Below are 18755 nucleotides of genomic sequence, written 5' to 3'. Positions count from 1 at the left end.
GCCTCAAGTCAAACTCGTGTGCGTGGGTGTGCGGGTAATAACAATAATAATAATAATCCTTGCATTTGATACAGCGCCATGATCACGTCTTCGAGACGTCTCAAAGCGCCTCGCAGGATTTACTTTATAAAGTGTAGTGACTGTGTATTTTGTGGGCAAAACGCAGTAGTCAGTTGCGCACAAACAGTCGTGGCTTTTCTTGGGTGGGTGGTGGGGGGTGGTGGGGGGATTATTACCCCCGGAAAAGATTTTGCACAGTGTATAGACGCAGTTTGAAGGAGGTGTGTTTTACAGGAAACAAGACGTTGGGGAAAGAGCTAAATTATTCACAGTAATGGCCTGAAGCTGTACACGTGTATTCACAATCAGACTATTCATCTGTGTTTTTAACCGTAAGCCAAATTACACAGACAGTGTTTACACCCAACGCCAATATCATTCTCATTCCCCCTGAGGTCCACACACTCGCCTCCGAGTCAAGAGGTTCCTCCCTCTGCTCAGTGGCCTCTGTCCTGCTCCCTGTCCCCCGCCCGGCCCGACTCGGCCCGTCCCACCATCACCGGTCTGGCCTTCAGCCTCTCTGCCTCACCCACTCTCTGGAACTCCATCCCACGGTCCCTTCCCCTCCCTCCCTCCCCAACCCCCAGCTCAATCCAAATCCCTGACTGTCCATCGCTTTGGGACGTTCTCCCAAATGGGGGAGGGGGGGAGGGAGAGAGAGAAAGGTTTGTCTAGGCCTTCAGCCTTCAACGAGAGAGAGAGAGATGAAGTCTTCATATCAGCCAAATCTTTCTGCTGTCGTTGGCTTCCTGTGTCGCCCGTTGATTTTACTTAACATCTGCAGCTTGTTATGTTTCTGACAAATCGCAGACGGCTCCCAGTTTGCAATTGGTGATAGTTGCGGTGTCCTGTTTCAGCAGTTTCCAATGATGGTGTCTGTCTGTCTGTCTGACTGTCTTGTCTCTCTGTCTGTCTGGGATGGACAGGCTCGGGGACTCCGCCCAGCATGGCGGGCGCTATATAAATTCAAGTTGTGTTGTTGTCATCATCTGTCTGTCTCTTTCTCTCTCTCTCTCTATTTCTCTCTCTGTTTCTTTCTTTATCTGTCCGTCTGTCTATCTCTCTCTGTCTCTAGTTCTCTGTCTGTCTGTCTGATGTCTGTCTGTCTGTCTCTTGCTCTCTCTCTCTATCTGTCTTTCCGTCTCTCTGTCTCTCTCTCTGTCTGTCTCTATCTCTCTCTCTGTTTGTCTGTCTCTGTCTCTCTATCTGTCTGTCTGCCTCTCTCTCTGTATCTGGCTCTCTCTCTATCTGTCTGTCTCTATCTCTCTATCTCTCTCTCTATCTGTCTGTCTCTGTCTCTATCTGTCCGTCTCTCTCTCTCTCTCTCTCTGTATCTGGCTCTCTCTCTATCTGTCTATCTCTTCTCTCTATCTGTCTGTCTGTCTGTCTGTCTGTCTATCTCTCTGTCTGCCCATGTATAACCTCTGCTTGCATTTGTTTGACAAGTTTCAGAAGGTAAAAATAACACACAGAGAGAGCTGAGTAACCTGCAGCGTTGGCTCACACCCACACACACGCATTTCCCTCCCCTCCCTCCCCCCCCCGTCTTGAGTTGAGTTTTGTGAGATCTTCGGTTGAATCGTTGACACGTACGCTCTCTCTCCCCCCTCTCTCTCTCTCTCTCTCTCTTTCTCTTCCAAGAGCGAGAGGACCCGGGTTCGATTCCCGGGCGGGTTGGGGGGGGACTAATCCTCAGGCAAGTCACCTTATTCCACGCCCGCGCGCCCCTGTTTACCCAGCAGCGAGGCAGGAACCGTTGTTAGTTGATTGCAGGTCATTTCCCGTGGCTAAAAGAAATGTGGTCACTCGATCTACGCCCGTCTGTGGGGACGCTGCTGTGCGCAATTGGTTACCGCTTTTCGCCCACAAAACACACAGTCCATTCACTTTTCAGTGTATCCTGTGAAGCGCTTTGAGTCGTCTCAACGACACGACAAGGCGCTGTATCCAATGCGAGGATTATTATTATTATAATAACTTCCGTGCCGGGAGGATCCAGAGAACCGGCTCTCACGTCTGATTAAGAAAGTCCTTGCAGTCGATACAGCGCCTCATCGCGTCTTCGAGACGTCTCAAAGCGCTTCACGGGATACGCCGCGAAGCGAATCGACTGCGTATTTTGTGGGCGAAACGCGGCAGCCAATTGCGCACAGCAGCGTTACCCCCCCACACCCCCACACCCCCACACACACACACACAAACAGCCGGGGATTGAAGTATACGAAGGAGTGGGGCTGACAATTGGTGTATTTGCTGTAAGTGGAGTTGATCAGCTTTGTTGGTTGCAGTTGCACAATGTTAAGTTAAATCGCTTCCACTTAAGTCGAGGCAGAAGCCCTATTTTTGAACGCGGCCCTCGAGCACAGTGCGGGTCGATGACCTTTCGTCAGTAATTTAATAATAACTTTCCCGCCTTAACTTCATTTTCTTTTCATGATTTCCCCCGCAACCGTATTTTTTCTCTCTCTCTCTCTTGACTGAAACCGACCCTCGCTGCTTCCTGGGCTACAGGTGCACTGACTTCAATGGCTCGATGGCTGTGTGTGGTTTCAGCTGGTTAGACTCCAACAGTTACCTCCAACACACACTCTGGGCTCTCCCCCCCCCACCCCCACACCACCCCCCGCCCCCCCCTCACAAGTCTTGGCTCTCGCCAACCCGCGCCTAATGCTGTCCGGAATTCGGTAAGCCGGATGTGTTCCTCCAGAGAGAGAGCGCAAGCGAGAGAGAGAGCGAGTGAGAGAGAGCGAGTGCACATCCCTTTAAAACAGTCTATCTGGATCTCTGGAAATTTCACAGAGCAAAACCTTAGGTAAAACCTAAGGCAAGTTCCCTTACTCCACACGCACACACACACACACGCACACACGCACACACACACACACACACACACACGCACACACACGCACGCCTCTGTTTACCCAGCAGTAAGTAGGAACCCGGTTATTAGTCGATTGGCCGATCGCTTTCCAGGGGTTAATAATCCCTCCAAAAAACAAAAATCGCGTCACTCAACCCACGGCTGTTTGTGGGGACGCTGCTGTGCGCAATCGGCCGCCGGGTTTCGCCCACGAAATACGCCGTCGCTACACTTGACAGTATTTTCTGCGAAGCGCTTTGGGACGCCTCGACGACGTGATAAGGCGCTGTATTCAAATGCAAGGATTATTGATTATTGTTTGCCATCCTTTGCGTGTGGAGGTGGGGTGCATCGTCATACTCAGTTCGGTTTGAAGACTTGTTAAGCAACGGTGATGGGTTTCCACACGTGTGTGCGCGTGTGCGTGTGTGTCAGACACCTGGCTAGAGTGCTCGCTGGCAGTTTTTAGTGTAGTGCGAGGCCATTTCTAGTGGCCGGTGCAGGTTGTAGTTGTTGTAGTTGTTGTCGGGGTCAGGAATGGGATCCCTGACTGACTGTGAACCCCAGGCAACACTTACAGAGATGGACGGGTGCAGTGCATTCGTTCCCCCAGCGCTGTTACTGGTCGGTCAGCTCGACTTGGGGGGCTTGAACCCACAGCCTTCTGACTCCACGGCGAGGGAGGGCAGGCGGGAGGGGAGGGCGGGAGGGGAGGCTGACTGACCACCAGCACCCGATCGCTGACCCCTTCCTGCAATTCCAGGCAGAGGGCGAAACCTTGGGCAAGTTTCCTTACTCCACACAGAGCCTAATAATAATCCTCCAAAACCAAAAACAATAATAAATTGGTCATTTTCAATCCACGACTGTCTGTGGGACATTGCTGTGCGCAATTGGCTGCCGCGTTCGCCCACAAATATACAGTCAATTCACTTTACAGTGTGTTCTGTGAAGCGCTTTGGGACGTCCTCCCGACGTGAAAAGCGCTATATCAAATGCAAGGATTATTATTATTAGGATTATTATTATTATTTTGTTGAGAGCTCCAGCCCCGGTGATATCACGCGGCCTCGGCTTCCCTCTCCCACTTGGCGTCGATGTCGAGCTCCCCTCACTCGCCTCCAAAACCCCTTTGCGCCTCCCGACACCTCTCCCGCCTGCTCACCCCCCCCCCCGCCTCCCCCACCCCCAACCCACGACCCTCTCTGCCTCCGCTCCATCATCGGTGGCCGCACTTTCAGCCACTGCGCCCCCGAGACTCTGCTACCCTCTCCCTATCCCCCGCCCCCCCCCCGCCCTGCCCTGCGTGAGGGGGCGCTGGGTAAAGGCACGTTGTTGTTGTTTGTTGTTGTTGTCGGGCTGGAAGGTTCCCCTTGTTTTTCAGGGTCGCAGAGCCCCAGCTTTAACCCCTTCCCCTTGTTGCCTTCCTTGTTAATTGGAATTGATTTCAGGGGATAAGTATTTGGAGGTTTATGTTGGCCGCTGATTGTACGACTGAAAATAGAGCGGGCGCTAATGAAATTCAGCCCCAACGTGGGCGGGCAACTCATTTTGTTCGGCTTATCTTCTGGAGGGAGACCGACACTTTCCTTTGCAGTAATAAGACACGGAAATGTATTTTTATGTCTTTGTTTTTTTTTTATCGACTCCTCGCGCTTTATTTCCAGGTGGACGGTGGGGGTGGAGGGAGAGGAGGGGAGGGGAGGGGGAGGGGGAGGACGGGGGGGAATCGTGAGCTGGTGTTCAGGCGATCGTGGAGTCCTGTAGTTCAGTGGGATTGGCGGGTGGCTTTTCCGGGGCTAATAACCCCTTCGAAAAATGAATTAAGGATAATAATTTGGTCACGCAATCCACGGCGGTTTGTGGGACACAGTAATTCCTGTAAAGCGCTTGTAGACGCCTTTGTGACATGATATAGCACTAAATATACCAAACCACGGCGCCGTGTGTGTGCGTGCGTGCGTGTGCGTGCGTGTGCGCGTGTGTCAAAATTGCCTGCCGTGTTTCGCCCACAAAACAACAGTCACTGTACTTTCACAAGTACATCCTGTGAAGTGCTTTGAGATGTTCTCCTGACATGAAAAGGTGCTGCTGTGTATGAAGTGCAAGGATTATTATGTGGAGTCCTGTAGCTCAGTGGTTAGAGCACTCGCTTTGCAAGTGAGAGACCTGAGTTCAATTCCAGGCAGAGGGCGAAACCTCGGGCAAGTTTCCTTACTCCACACAGAGCCTAATAATAATCCTCCAAAACCAAAAACAATAATAAATTGGTCATTTTCAATCCACGGCTGTTTGTGGGACATTGCTGTGCGCAATTGGCTGCCGCGTTCGTCCACAAATATACAGTCAATTCACTTTACAGTGTGTTCTGTGAAGCGCTTTGGGACGTCCTCTCCCGACGTGAAAAGCGCTATATCAAATGCGAGGATTATTATTATTATTATTATTTGTATGATTAACGAACCCAGAAATTGCTATATTCCTGTATTAGTCTCCAGTGTTTTGTGCTGTTGTGTTCACTGCAGCGGCTGAGTCGCAGCTCCTGGGAAATTTGTGCTATTGTTTTGTGGCATTGAACTGAGTCTGACTGTGTGTGTGTGTGTGTGTGAGAGAGATTAAGGGTTTTGACTGTATGTGTGTGTGTGTGAGTGTGGGGGTTTGACTGTGTGTGTGAGAGAGTGAGGGGGTTTGACTGTGTGTGTGTGAGTTTGACTGTGCGTGTGTGTATGTGTGTGTGTTAGAGTGAGGGGGTTTGACTGTGTGTGTGTGTATGTGTGAGTGGGGGTTTGACTGTGACTGAGTGAGACCACATTTCCGTTTAACGTCAGTCGGACCCTGGGATCTTCCTGGCTTCGGGCTGGGCCAGCGAGCTCACCTGCCTCGACAATCCCGCGGGCTTGACTTTCGCTCTGCGTCCCTCCGTACATCACTCGGGCGGGCAGATCGCTTTAAGCCACGGGGTTCACACCTGTAGTGCAAGCGGGAGATCTCAGGGTCAGGTCAGGGCGAAATGTCGGGCGAGTTTCCTTACTCCACACACACGCACACACGCACACACACACGCACACGCCTTTGTTTACCGGCAGTCAGTAGGAACCCGGTTGTTAGTCGATCGGGGGATCGCATTTCGGGGGTAAAATAATCCCTCTAAAAAAAAAAATTCATCAGAATTTGATCACTCAACCCACGGCTGTGTGTGTGGGGACGTTCCGCCCACAAAATACACGGTCACTCCACTCGACAGCGTATCCCGTGAAGCGCTTTGCGACGTCTCGATGACGTGATGAGACGCCGGGTCAAACGCAGGGATTGCCATTATTATTAATAATAATAATAATGATGATGATGATGATAACCAGTCAGTGTGACGGTGCAGAGCCCGGTGTGACATGACAGGCTGAGGCTGCCTCACGCGGTGCACATGCTCAGTTGTACCTGCAATGCAGTGGCTTTGAACTGACTTTTACCCGAACTCCATAACTCAGTGTGGGAACAGAATGCATACGGCGGACACGGCCTCAGGCTGGAGATGCACCGCGTGTGTGTGTGTGTGTGTGTGTGAGTGAGTCTCTGTGTGTGTGAGTCTCTCTGTGTGTGTGAGTCTCTGTGTGTGTGTGAGTGTATCTGTGTGTGTATGTCTGTGTGAGTCTGTCTGTGTGAGTCTGTGTGTGTGAGTGTGTGTGTGTGTAAGTGAGTCTCTGTGTGTGTGAGTCTCTCTGTGTGTGTGAGTCTCTGTGTGTGTGTGTATGTATCTGTGTGTGTATGTCTGTGTGTATGTCTGTGTGAGTCTGTCTGTGTGAGTCTGTGTGTATGAGTGTGTGTGTGTGTGTGCGTGTGTGTGTGAGTGAGTGTGTGTGTGTGTGTATCTGTCTGTCTGTCTGTCTGTCTGTCTGTGCGTGTGTGCCACTGTTGAACGATCATTAACAACACCCCAGACATCCCTCTGATGGCACTTCACTCTCGGCCCCCAAAAAAACAAAAGAAAAACTCATCAAAATTTGTGTGTTATAATCTGAGAGTGATCTCACGTCACAGATACCACAGAAGCCCTTGAAATAATAATAATTCTTGCATTTGATACAGCGCTGCAGTGTCCCAGAAACAGTCGTGGACTGAGTGACCCAATTTTTTTTTGGTGGGGAGAGAGATTATTACCCCCGGAAAAGTGATCTATCCGCCAATCGATTAATAGCCGGGTTCCTACTCACCGCTGAGTAAACAGAGGCGCGCGTGCGGAGTAAGGAAACCTGTCTGAGGAAACTTACTACATATCACGTCTCAAATTACTCATACGCTGTTATCCCAAAATATTATTTTCTAACAGAAATCCTGTCTCATTTGCATTTGAATGAATCGACACTTTCTGCTTCCAACTGGAAAGCCGGTCGGTCACTCACTGAACCAGCGTTTGGGCAGTTTAGTTTAGTTTAACCTCCGCATCACGCCTTGGCTTTCTCTTTCTCCCCCCCCCCCACGCCCACCCCCCGCCCGCCCACACCTCAAGCGCTGGATCCCTTCACATAATAATCCTCGCATTCGTTCAGACGTCTCGAAGCGCTTCACAGGATACGCTGTAAAGTGCAAGTGAACGTATGCCTTGTGGGCGAAACGCGACAGCCGGTTGCGCTCGGCGGCTTCCCCCACAAACAGCCGTGGATCGAGCGACTCAATTATTTGTATATTTTTAAAAATATAATTATGAACACATCTTCAAGACTGAGGTGGTGGTGTTTGTTGGGTCAGGGGATCAAGGGATACGGGGGCAAAGGTGGGTAATTGGAGCTGAGGTACTGATCGGCCATGATCTAGTAGGATGGTGGAACAGGCTCGAGGGGCTGAATGGCCTCCTCCTGTTCCCACGTTTCTATCTCTTCCTAATAAGGCACCGCCACAGCTTTCGGGGTTTTGTTCAGTATATAATCACACAGTGGCCTGATTCACGTGAAAGGGAGTTAGCCCGAGCCGGGACTCCGCAGCGTTATTGGCATCGATTCGCCGGCTGATTGAGTCAGCAAAGCGGCCCGACCTCAAACACGGAGCCGGGAATCACAGGCCGAGAGGTGTTGTGGGGTCAGTCAACAACACCGACCACTTGCATTTACCTGGGGCCCTTCAGGCAGGTTAGAGTGTCCCCGATCACTGCTCGTCTCAACCAACTCCGAAACAATCGAACGTCTTCCCCTTTCAAACCTTTGAGACGTCTCGGAAGACGCGAAAAGGCTCTCTTATCGAGTGCAAGGATTATTGTTATTTATTATCATTATAAATCTGCTGTAAACGAATCCACACAGAGTTAATGAATTACTCCCCCTCCCGGCTCATTCCCTCGCCTCCCGGATTTCGGACCAATGGTTGGAGCTCTCGCCTCGCAAAGCGAGAGGACCTGGGTTCGATTCCCCGGAAGGCAGAACCTTAGGCGAGTTTCCTTACCCCACACGTACACGCGCCTGTTTACCTGGTTGTTAGTCGATTGGCGGATCGCTTTCTCGCGGTGATAATCAGCTCAAAACAAAATAAATAAATGGGTCAGTTCGATCCGCGAGTGTTTGTGAAACGCCGCTGTGCGCAATTGGCTGCTGCGTTTGGCCCACAAAACACACACAGTGGAGTCCCGCAGCTCAGCGGTTAGAGCGCTCGCCTCGCAAGCGGGAGAACTGGGTTCGATTCCCGGCAGGTCAGGGCGAAACCTTGGGCAAGTTTCCTTACTCCGCACACACGCCTGATAATAGTCCCTCGAGCAAACAAAACCACAATAAATTGGTCACTTCAATCCACGGCTGTTTGCGGGGACGCTGCTGTGCGCAATTGGCTGCCGCGTTCCGCCCACAAATATACACAGTCATTCACTTCACAGTCTATTCTGCGAAGCGCTTTGAGACGTCTGGATGACGTGATGAGGCGCTGTCATCAAATGCATTATTATTATTATTATTGCCGTTGTTATTTCCTCGGGCGGCTCTGTGAAGAACAAGGCTGGTTTGAACCCACCACTTGACTTTTACTGCCTTTCCCTCTCCCCCCTCTCCCCCTGTGTTCATGAGCCGGAGAAAACAGCAGCGTGATTTTTGAAGTCATTTCTTTTTTCTTGAAATCTGCTATTTTTAATCGTAATCATTTCGGGGAGGGAGAGAAACAGACAGCGAGCGAGAGAGAGAGAGAGAGACTGACTGAGTGTGTGTGTGTGAGAGAGAGAGACTGACTGAGTGTGTGTGTGTGTGAGAGAGAGAGAGAGATGGAGAGAAGGAATATTCTGCCCTGAATGCCGAATGCTGCAGTGAGTTTGCAGCACAACTCATGCCAATGCGGCACTTTGCAGCGTTGGATCGATCCATTCGATAGAAGCTCGATGTTGCGGGTGGATAGGGAATGCCAATGCGCAAGTGTTCGAGTCGGTTGGGAAGCTTGTAACCTAAAGCTGCGTTCCTCCTGGGACCTCTCCCTGCTTCTAATTAACAGCTGGGATCAGCCAACTGATACTGAGTGCCCCGGCTCCTCCCTCCCTCCCTCCCTCCCTCTCTCACACTCTCTCCCTCTTCCTCCCCTCTCCCTCTCACTGTTTACCACCTCCTCCTTTCTTTATACCGTCTTCGTTTCTCCCACAACCAGAGAGAGAGAGAGTGTCGGCTACAGTGAGAGGACATTACAGCTTATCAAATACCTGTCGTTCCTCTTCTTAGCATTGCTTGACGCCAGGGTCGTCCCAACTGGCGGCCCGCGGGCCGCATTCGGCCCACTGGGCGATTTTGTCCGCCTTCCCTCACCCCTCTCCATTTCATCCGGTCCACCCACTCCCCTCCTTAACCCGTAAGTGTTTTTTTTTAAAACGTTACGTTCCCGGAGGGGAAACACAAATATATGCTGCCTGTGCGGCCAGTATATTTCGCCCACAAAAATGCCGCAGCCACTACACTTTTCCGGTGTGTCCCCGTGAAGCGCTTTGAGACGTCTCGAAGATGTGATGAGGCGTCGGGTCAAATAAAAGGATTATTATTATTATGATAAATGGGCTGAGACGCCCAGATTTGGGGCTTTGCATCTCTTGAACTACCACCAACATCCCAGTGGCACCGTTATTACCATGATAATAATTAATAATAATGATAACAGCCCTTGCATTTGATATCACGCCGTCGAGACGACGTCTCAAAGCTTTTCAGTATACAGTCACTATATCCTTAGCAGCAGTGTGACTGAGAGGGGTGGGGGTGGGGAGGAACAGCGGGTTGTGAGGTGGGGTGGGGGGAGGCGAATTAATCCCGTGTCCTACAAAGACTCGTGTGTGCCAGTGGACAGAGCCATCCCAAAGAATGACTCAGTTCTAAATATCGTGTGGGTCAGGGCTATTTTTAGTCGGAGGCTCCTATCTATAGCTTCAGACCAAATGCTCTTTGACAGCAATAACCCACGTCTCAAATTGCACTCGTGTCCCATCCCACCGGGGTCTGACTCGGACAGAGCGGAGAGAGAGAGAGAGAGAACTTGCTCCTCCTTCTGGCCTGTAAACCTCTAGTCCTGTAGGGTTGGTGGTTAGCGATTAGAGCACTCGCCTCGCAGGCGAGAGGACCCCGGGTCCACATTTAATATTATTATTATTTTTCATCGAAGGGATTCAATCAGAAAGCGATCCGCCAATTGACGAGCAAACAGAGGCGTGTGCGTGTGGAGCCTAAGGTCTAAGTCCTGGCCGCGAATCGAACCCGGGTCCTCTCGCTTGCGAGGCGAGGTCCCTAACCACCGAGCTACAGGACTTTTTTTTTCTAAACTCCCTGTGTTTTTTACAGTCACCAACAGAAGCGGCAGCAAGAGCTAGTGGGTACTTTGCTCTCTGTCATGAGTCAGTCAGTCAGTCAGACCGTCCACAGGACTTTCTGCGTCTCGCGACGCTGTGTAAAGTCATTATTTTCCCAGACAAAAAGTTGACAGGAAAATAAAAGAAACGCGATGAATGATGTGTTTTTCTTTTTTTGTGAAAAAAAAAGAAAACTTGCATAACGTTAAACTGCTGCCTCACATAGACCTCAAAGGATAAATTAATCCTCTCTACTCTTTCTTGGGCTCTTTCTCAGTGCAGTTTGGGAGAGCATCAGCCAGACTCGGTCAGAGAGAGAGGGAGAGAGAGAGAGAGAGAGAGAGGGTCAGTGTGAGAGAGAAAGGGAGTGTGTGTGTGTGAGACGGAGTGGATTAGTTGAGGTACAGGTCAGCCACAATCTAATTAAACGGCGGAACAGGCTCGAAGGGGCTGAATGGCCTCCTCCTGTTCCTAAGAGCGCCGCTCATTTTCGTTACCCTTTCTTTCCGGGGAAAAATACTTCCTGACCCACTTCACGAGGGTAAGGATGAGCCACCGACGGTCCTGAGCTGTGAACGTTCACAGAGCGACACCACACTGCAATGGCAGCTGATTGACAAGGAACTTAGGAACAGGAGGAGGCCATTCAGCCCCTCGAGGCCGTTCCGCCGTTCTATTAGATCAGGGTGGCCGATTTCATCCAGGCCCCCCCCCCCCCCCCCCACACACACACTCTTTCATCACCCACTCCCTCAGAGGACCCGGGTTCGATTCCCGAGCGGGTCAGGTCAGGGCGAAACCGTAGGCAAGTTTCCTTACTCCCCACAGACACAGACACACACACAGACATACACACAGACACACACACACACACAGACACACACAGACACAGACACACACACACAGACACACACAGACACAGATACACACAGACACACACACACACAGACACACACACGCGCGCCTCCGGTTACCCCAAGCAGTGGATAACGCGTTATTATCAAACTCGAGGATCATTATTATTATGTGAGCTCTTTCCTCCTGGCACGAAAGGCGCTATAATAAGTGTAAAGAGACGGCGCTGCCGCTGCTGCTGATGATTATTATTATTGCACATAAACAAGCGACACAAATCAGCTGCTAAACTCGAGACTCTCGCACTCTCTGTTGTATTTACTTGGCCTCTGGTGGCCGGCAGCTTCTCTCTGGTGGTGTATCTATAAATATTTTTAAAAAGGAATGTGCATTGCAGTTTTCGCAGCCCAGGCCCCGCTGAGTATTTCTCTCCTTTCTTTTTTGGAAGTGGAAAGGTTTTGCCGCTTAATATCGGAGGCAACTAGCTGTGGCGGGCGAGGACTGGGTGGGGGCCGCGGTTAACCCAAGTAGACGGAGTTTGCCGTCATTAATGATGATAATAATAATGATAATAATCCCGGCATTTGGCACAGCGCCTCCTCACGTCTTCGAGACGTCTCGAAGCGCCTCACGGGATACACTGTAAAGTGAACCGACTACTGTGTATTTTTTGAGGCGTCAAAAATAAAAAAAGGGCTTCGCAGAATGTACTGTAAAGAGGTGTAGTGACTGCGGATCTTGGCAGCCAATTGCCGCGGCCCCCACAAACAGCCGTGGATTGAGAGACCAAATTATTATTATTATTTTTAAGAAATGGTACCTCTCTTCCCCCTCTCCCCCTTTCGCTCTCTCTCCCCCTCTCGCTCTCTCTCCCCCTCTCGCGCTCTCTCCCCCTCTCGCTCTCTCTCCCCCTTTCGCTCTCTCTCCCCCTCTCGCGCTCTCTCGCCTCAGAGTCAGAAGGGTGTGGGTTCAAGCCCCCGCATCGGGACTTGGGATCACACCGTCTAAGCTGATGTTCCAGTGGAGCCCTGGGGGGTCAGGTGTGGTGTTGGGGAGGGGGGCAAGTGGGCCGAAGCCAGCCGAGCGGTGGGGGGGGGGGGGGGGGTAGTGGGTCGGGGAGTAATCAGGTTGGAGGTGCCGGGGAGTGAAGGGGTTTGTAGACGAGTGTGAGCAGTGTATGTTCAAACATTAAGCCGAACAAACAAAGTTTGCCAAGTCTTCAGCTCAGTGATGCCGTGGCTATTTCCAACGGTTTTTCTACCCCCCCCCACCACCCCCACCCCACCCCACCCCACCCAGTGAACCACACCGGGGTGGGAGGGGGGGGTGGGGGTAGCTTCTGAGAGACGTTATTGGGCCCCGATGAGTGTGAGGCCCGTCTAAAGACTTACCTCTTTGACCATGTTTTCGGACAAAATTCCCACACACCCACACACACCTTCCACCCCTCCTGACTCCACCCAACCCCCCCCTCCCCACCCCACCCCCAGCTCGGGTGCAAACCCTCAGCTGTCCAGCCCCTTGGGACGTCCTCCCAACTGTGAAAGGCGCCTTGTAAATGCCGTTTGATGATGATGATGATGTTGTTGTTGTTCGTGTAGGGTATAAATGTCCCTGAGTATTTCGCAATCGGCTGCCCACAAGTTTCGCCCGCACGATACACAGTCACTCCACCTTACAGCGTATCCTGCGAAGCGCTTTGAGATGTCTCGGAGACGCCAGGAGGCGCTGTGTCAAATGCAATGATTATTATTATTATTATTTTCACCATCTTATTCACCGACTCTATCTCTATTCTCTCCTCAGATCACCAGAAGCTGGAGAGGGAAGCTCGGATCTGTCGTCTGTTGAAGCACTCCAATATCGGTGAGCACTGCCCCCCTCTCTCTCTCTCTCTCTCTCTGTGCCGTAAAGAGTGTCAGAAAATCCTTTGCCCTGATTCCCGGTGGTTTCAAACCCCCCCCCCCGAGCCGTGAGGAGTTTGTTGGGTGGTTTTGATTGTTGGCACAGACACGGTGGGCCGAACGGCCTCCTCTGCGCGCTCTATATTTTTGTGCTTCCGTGGACCGTTCCACGTAACCAATCGCTCCGGCTTCTTGGAACGAGGATGAGTGTCAAACGGTGTCGGAAGGGAAGGAGGAAACGGCATCTTCATCAGGACTACGGTGTTGGTGTTGGAGTGATTTGTGTGATGCTCCTTTGCAGTGGTATCATTGTGGAGTCCGGTAGCTCGAGGGTTAGAGCAGTCGTTAGTCGATTGGCAGATTGCTTTGTCCGGGGGTAATAATCCCTTCAAAAAATAAAATAAATAAAATGTGGTCACTTCCACCCACGGCTGTTTGTGGGGGGGACGCCGCTGTGCGCAATCGGCTGCCGCGTTTCGCCCACAAAATACACAGTCACTCCACTTTACGGTGTGTCCTGTGAAGCGCTTTGAGACGTCTCGAAGGCGCGATCAGGCGCCGGGACAAACGCGAGGATTATTGTCAGTAACTCAGGGAATGTCGGTTGAACACAATCAATTGCAACTCTTATTATTATTATTACTTATTCGTTTTAACGTCAAAACAGCAGCAAATACCACGACACGATTATGAACTGTGCGCGAAGGCAACATGTATTAGAGATGTCAAACAAGTGGTCGAGATGTATTGTCTGAAGCCTAAACGTTCAAACCCACCCACTCCCCCTTCCTTTATAATTCACCACGTGACAGTCTGGAGGTTGTTCCTGTGGGATACTCCTTGCGATGTTCGCATTATTTGCGCTGACAGAACCTGACGAGCAGCAGATTTTGAGCCGCCATAACATTGTGGCCTACACCACAGTGTGTGTGTGTGTGTGTTGCAGAGAGAGACTTGTTTTAGAATTCACATTAAAAAAAATATATATATATGTATATATTCTTTTCTTGGGTCAGCCGGGTGTCTGACACGCTCGGAAACCCGTCACCGTTGTTTAAGAGTCTCCAAACCCGACTGAGAATTCCCCACATCCCACCCACACCCGGGAATCCCAGAGAGAGATGGTCGGGATGCAATGCGCTCTCTCTCTCTCCAGAGTATTAGGCGCAGGTTGGCGAGAGCCAAGGCTTGGAAGGGTGGGGAGGGGGGAGGCCAGAGAGTGTGCGATGGGGTAACTGCTAGGGGTCTAACCGGCTAACACCACACAGCTTGGCCGATGAGAGCGCTGTCTGGCCAAGCTTTCCCGCTGCTTGGACTTCCCCGAGTCCAAAATCGAGGGAATCCGCTCAACTGCCACTGCCCTCCCAACTTCCACCCCCTCCCTACCTCACCCCCCCCCCCCCCACACACACACTCCGACCACTACCCATCCCTCCTTCCATGCCTTTGAACCTGTCACCCCCTGCTCTGTCATCACCACCATAACCTCCGTGAAGCCCACCACCTGCTCCCTGGTCCCCATCCCCACCCCTCTCCTTAAATCCCAGCCCCACCTCCTTGCCCCACTACTCGCCGACATCATCAACCTCTCCATGTCATCTGACACTGTTCCTTCCCCCCTCAAAACAGCCACTATCAGCCCCACCTTGAAGAAACCTTCCTTCGACCCCTCACAGCTGTCAGCTCCCGGCCCATCTCCCACCTCCCTTTCCTGTCTAAGGTCCTTGAGAGAGCCGTCGCCTCTCCGCTTTGCTCTTTCCTCTCCTCCCACTCCCTCCATGAACCCCTCCAACCGGGTTTCTGTGTTGCCCACAGCACGGAAACTGCTCTGGTCAAGGTCACAAACGACATCCTGACCGTGCGTGGCCAGGGCTCCCTCTGCCTCCTCGTCCCCCTCGACCTCTCCGCCGCCTTCGACACCGTGGACCACTCAATCCTCCTCCAGCGCCTCTCCTCCCACCTCCTTTAAGCTCGAGGGAACTGCATTGATCAGCCACCGAGATGCGGAGACTAACCTGCGGGTGTTTCACTTTAAATTAATTTGTGTGTCAGCCCGGCTCAGTGGCAGCGCTCTCTCTCTCTGTCTCTCCTGGCCGACAATCCCACCCCCCCCCCCCCCCCGAGTTTCGGCAACAAAATACGCAGACACTCCACATTACGGCGTATGCCGTGAAGCGCTTTGAGACGCCTCGTAAGACGTGATGAGGCGCTGTGTCAAATGCAAGGATTATTGTGATTAAACGACACCAAAAAGCCGCGGTGCCTGAGGTGCGGAGGCAGGGGATTGTGTTGCTGACAGTACACACACACCCCCGTAAATTGAGGAGGAACGAAAAACAAAGCCCGACAGAGCTCCTGAAATCAGTGCCTTAATTTGGTACTCAGCACTGTGTAATAACATGTCAGATCAGTCAACAGAATCCAATGAAACTTCCCCCCACCCACCACCCCCACCGCGCACACTCCCCATCCCCCCCCAACCCCCCCCCCCCCACACACACACATCCCCTCCCAAGTCACTGTAATTACAGTTTCTCTGCTACAACTTGGGAGCAAACTGCTCGCTTCATCCTACACTTGTAAATCAAAACCCGCGGTGTTATAATTCCTCGCAGGGGAGGAAAGGTTGCGCGGGGAGAGTCAATGGTGGCGTTGGGAACCGACGAGGCTTTGAGTAGAGAGGGAGCAGCTGTGTCCTCTGGTGGGCGGCCGGGCGGGCGGGTCGGTAACCAGAGGGCACGGATTCAAGATAATTGGCGAAAGAACGAGAAGGGGAGGCGGCGAGATTTTTTTCTTTTTCCTCATCTTTTTAATGCCAGCGAGTTGCGATGGTTTGGAGCGCACTGGGGCGGAGGGGGCGGGCGGGAGAAGTTTCGACCGCAGGTTTCTAAAGGGAAGGCATTTTGGATGAGACGTGCTGAGGCGCCGGGGATCGTCGTCAGTGACTCGGGGGAACGCGGGTTGAACGCAGACCGAGTGAGACCCCGAGGGTTGCCTCGCGGCGGCGCAGTGACGCAGCCTCGGGCCACAGCCGCTCGCAAAGGGCAGGTTGTGCTCACGTGACAGCGGAGGTTAATGAAGCCGTACACTGTCTTGGCTCTCGTCAACCCCAACGGCGTGGGGTTGGCAAACAGTTTAAAGGAACAGAATGATTACCTCTTCTTGCCGCTGCCTCGCTGTGTGTTGGCGATAGTGCAGCCCCCCCGACAGTCAGACCTGAAGCGCAGTGGTTAGAGCCCTCGCCAAGCGAGAGAGGACTCGGGTTCGATTCCCGGGCGGGTCAGGTCAGGGCGAGACCTCAAGACAAGTTTCCTCACCCCACACACGAGCCTCTGATTGCCGGCGGTCGGTAGGAACCCACTGTTACCTGATTGTGGGATCGCTTTTCCGGGTGTAATAATCCCTTCAAAATTTTAAATAAAAAAACAACAATAATAATTTGGTCACTTCAACCCACGGCCGTTTGTGGGGGACGCTGCTGTGCGCAATTGGCTGCCGCGTTTCGCCCACAATATACACAGTTACTTCACTTTACGGTGGATCCTGTGAAGCGCTTCGAGACGACGTGATGAGGCACCGGGTCAAATTGCGACGACGATTATTATTATTATTTTTTTTAATGGATTAATTCTGGCCGCGAAGCGGGTGGGCAGGGAAGGGACGAGGCACGTTTTGTTTTCGCCCTGACAGGGACTTTGCCGGTTTCCCACTCGGTTCCCCCAAGAGCGCGGAAGGACAAGTCATTTACCCATCACACAGCTTAATGATCGCTCAATTTACTGTCGGGGTCAGTGAGCTTCGGGAGCCCCAGTGAGTGTACAGCTAATCAGAAGTGACAGCCTTCCCGCGAAGGCATTCTGTAATTTGATTTACACTTCACACTGCTGTCCTCCGCCATTAACTGCATCAAGTGTGTCACTTTTATACACACACACACACGCGTGCACACACATACACACACACAAACACACGCGCACACATCCCTCCTCTTCTCCACGTCCTCCAGACAAACAGAAAGAGAGGGTTTGTTTCTTTTTTGCTTCTTTCTTTTGGAAGGACCACAAATTGGCTGCAGCTTTTCTTTAAAAAAATAACAATAATCACGTCTTCGAGACGTCTCAAAAGCGTTTCGCGGGACACACTGTAAAGTGAACTGACTGTGTACTTTGTGGGGGAAACGCAGCAGCCGATTGTGCACAGCAGCGTCCCCACAAACAGCCGTGGGTATAGTCAGCCAATTATTGTTTATTACCCCCGGAAAGCAATCCGCCACTCCACTAACGGCTGGGTTCCTCCTGATTGCTTGCGAAACAGAGGCGTGTGTGTGTGTGGGGGGAGTAGGGGAAACTTGCCTAAGGTTTCGCCCCCAACCCGCCCGGGAATCAAACCCAGATCCTCTCGCTTGCGAGGCGAGAGCGCAAACCACTTACGCAGCAGGAATCCACCGGTAATAGACAGAGAATCACAGCCGCCCTTTTCCCTATCGTCCCCGTGCGAAAGTCATCGACCATCATCGACCCTGTGCACTCGGTCTCCCTGTTTCTATCTACTCTGACAGCCACAGCCACCAAAAATAGCACCATCACTTTCACAACTTTAATTATGTATAACTCTTTCGCACAGAGAATAGCGAGAACCTGGGGCTCATTTGCCGTCTGGGGCCCAAGCAAAGGATTGCGATGGTTTCCTCATGATAATATAATATAATAATAATCCTTACGTTTGACCCGGCGCCTCATCACGGGTCTTCGGGACGTTCTCAAAGCGCTTCACGGGACACGCGGTGAAGTGGAGTGGCCGTGTGTTTTGTGGGCGAAAGGCGGCAGCCGATCGTGCCCAGCAGCGTCCCCACAAACAGCCGGGGGTTGAGTGAGTGACCAGATTTTTATTTGAGGGATTATTACCCCCGGAAAGCGATCAGCCAATCGACCTACGGCTCGGTAAACAGGCGCGTGTGTGTTTGTGGGGAGTAAGGAAACCTGCCTGAGGTTTCGCCCCGACCTGACCCGCTCGGGAATCGAACCCGGGTCCTCTCGCTTGCGAGGCGAGGGCTCTAACCCCTGAGCTACAGGACTTCCTTGAAAAAATAAGAGAGGCGCACACTGGAACCTCACCGGAGCTGATGTCAAGCCGCAGCCTGAAGATTGAGTGCTTTGCCACAGTCATTGGGAGATGAAATTACAGCCTCGAATTCACCCCCGAGGAATCTACCCGTGAAAAGTTAGGTCGAGTGCCCTTGGGTCCTGTGAAGTGCGTCTCTTCACAAGGCTCCCTCCTCTCTCTACCT

General features: G+C 52.0%; 1 protein-coding gene across 1 annotated transcript in view; it reads left to right on the top strand.

Moving 5' to 3' along the window:
- Positions 1-18755, top strand: part of LOC103190417 (calcium/calmodulin-dependent protein kinase type II subunit beta) — a 103573-nt gene that overhangs the window by 10435 nt on the left and 74383 nt on the right. The window contains exon 3 of the mRNA XM_042344470.1: positions 13371-13430. Within this exon, the coding sequence (XP_042200404.1) occupies positions 13371-13430 (60 nt within the window). The remainder of the gene's footprint in view (positions 1-13370; positions 13431-18755) is intronic.

This window comes from Callorhinchus milii, unplaced genomic scaffold (genome assembly GCF_018977255.1).
Source record: "Callorhinchus milii isolate IMCB2004 unplaced genomic scaffold, IMCB_Cmil_1.0 Scaffold28, whole genome shotgun sequence".
In the NCBI taxonomy this organism is placed as follows: domain Eukaryota; kingdom Metazoa; phylum Chordata; class Chondrichthyes; order Chimaeriformes; family Callorhinchidae; genus Callorhinchus; species Callorhinchus milii.
The sequence above is the reverse complement of the archived record's forward strand: the minus strand, read 5'-3'. Positions and strand labels throughout refer to the sequence as shown.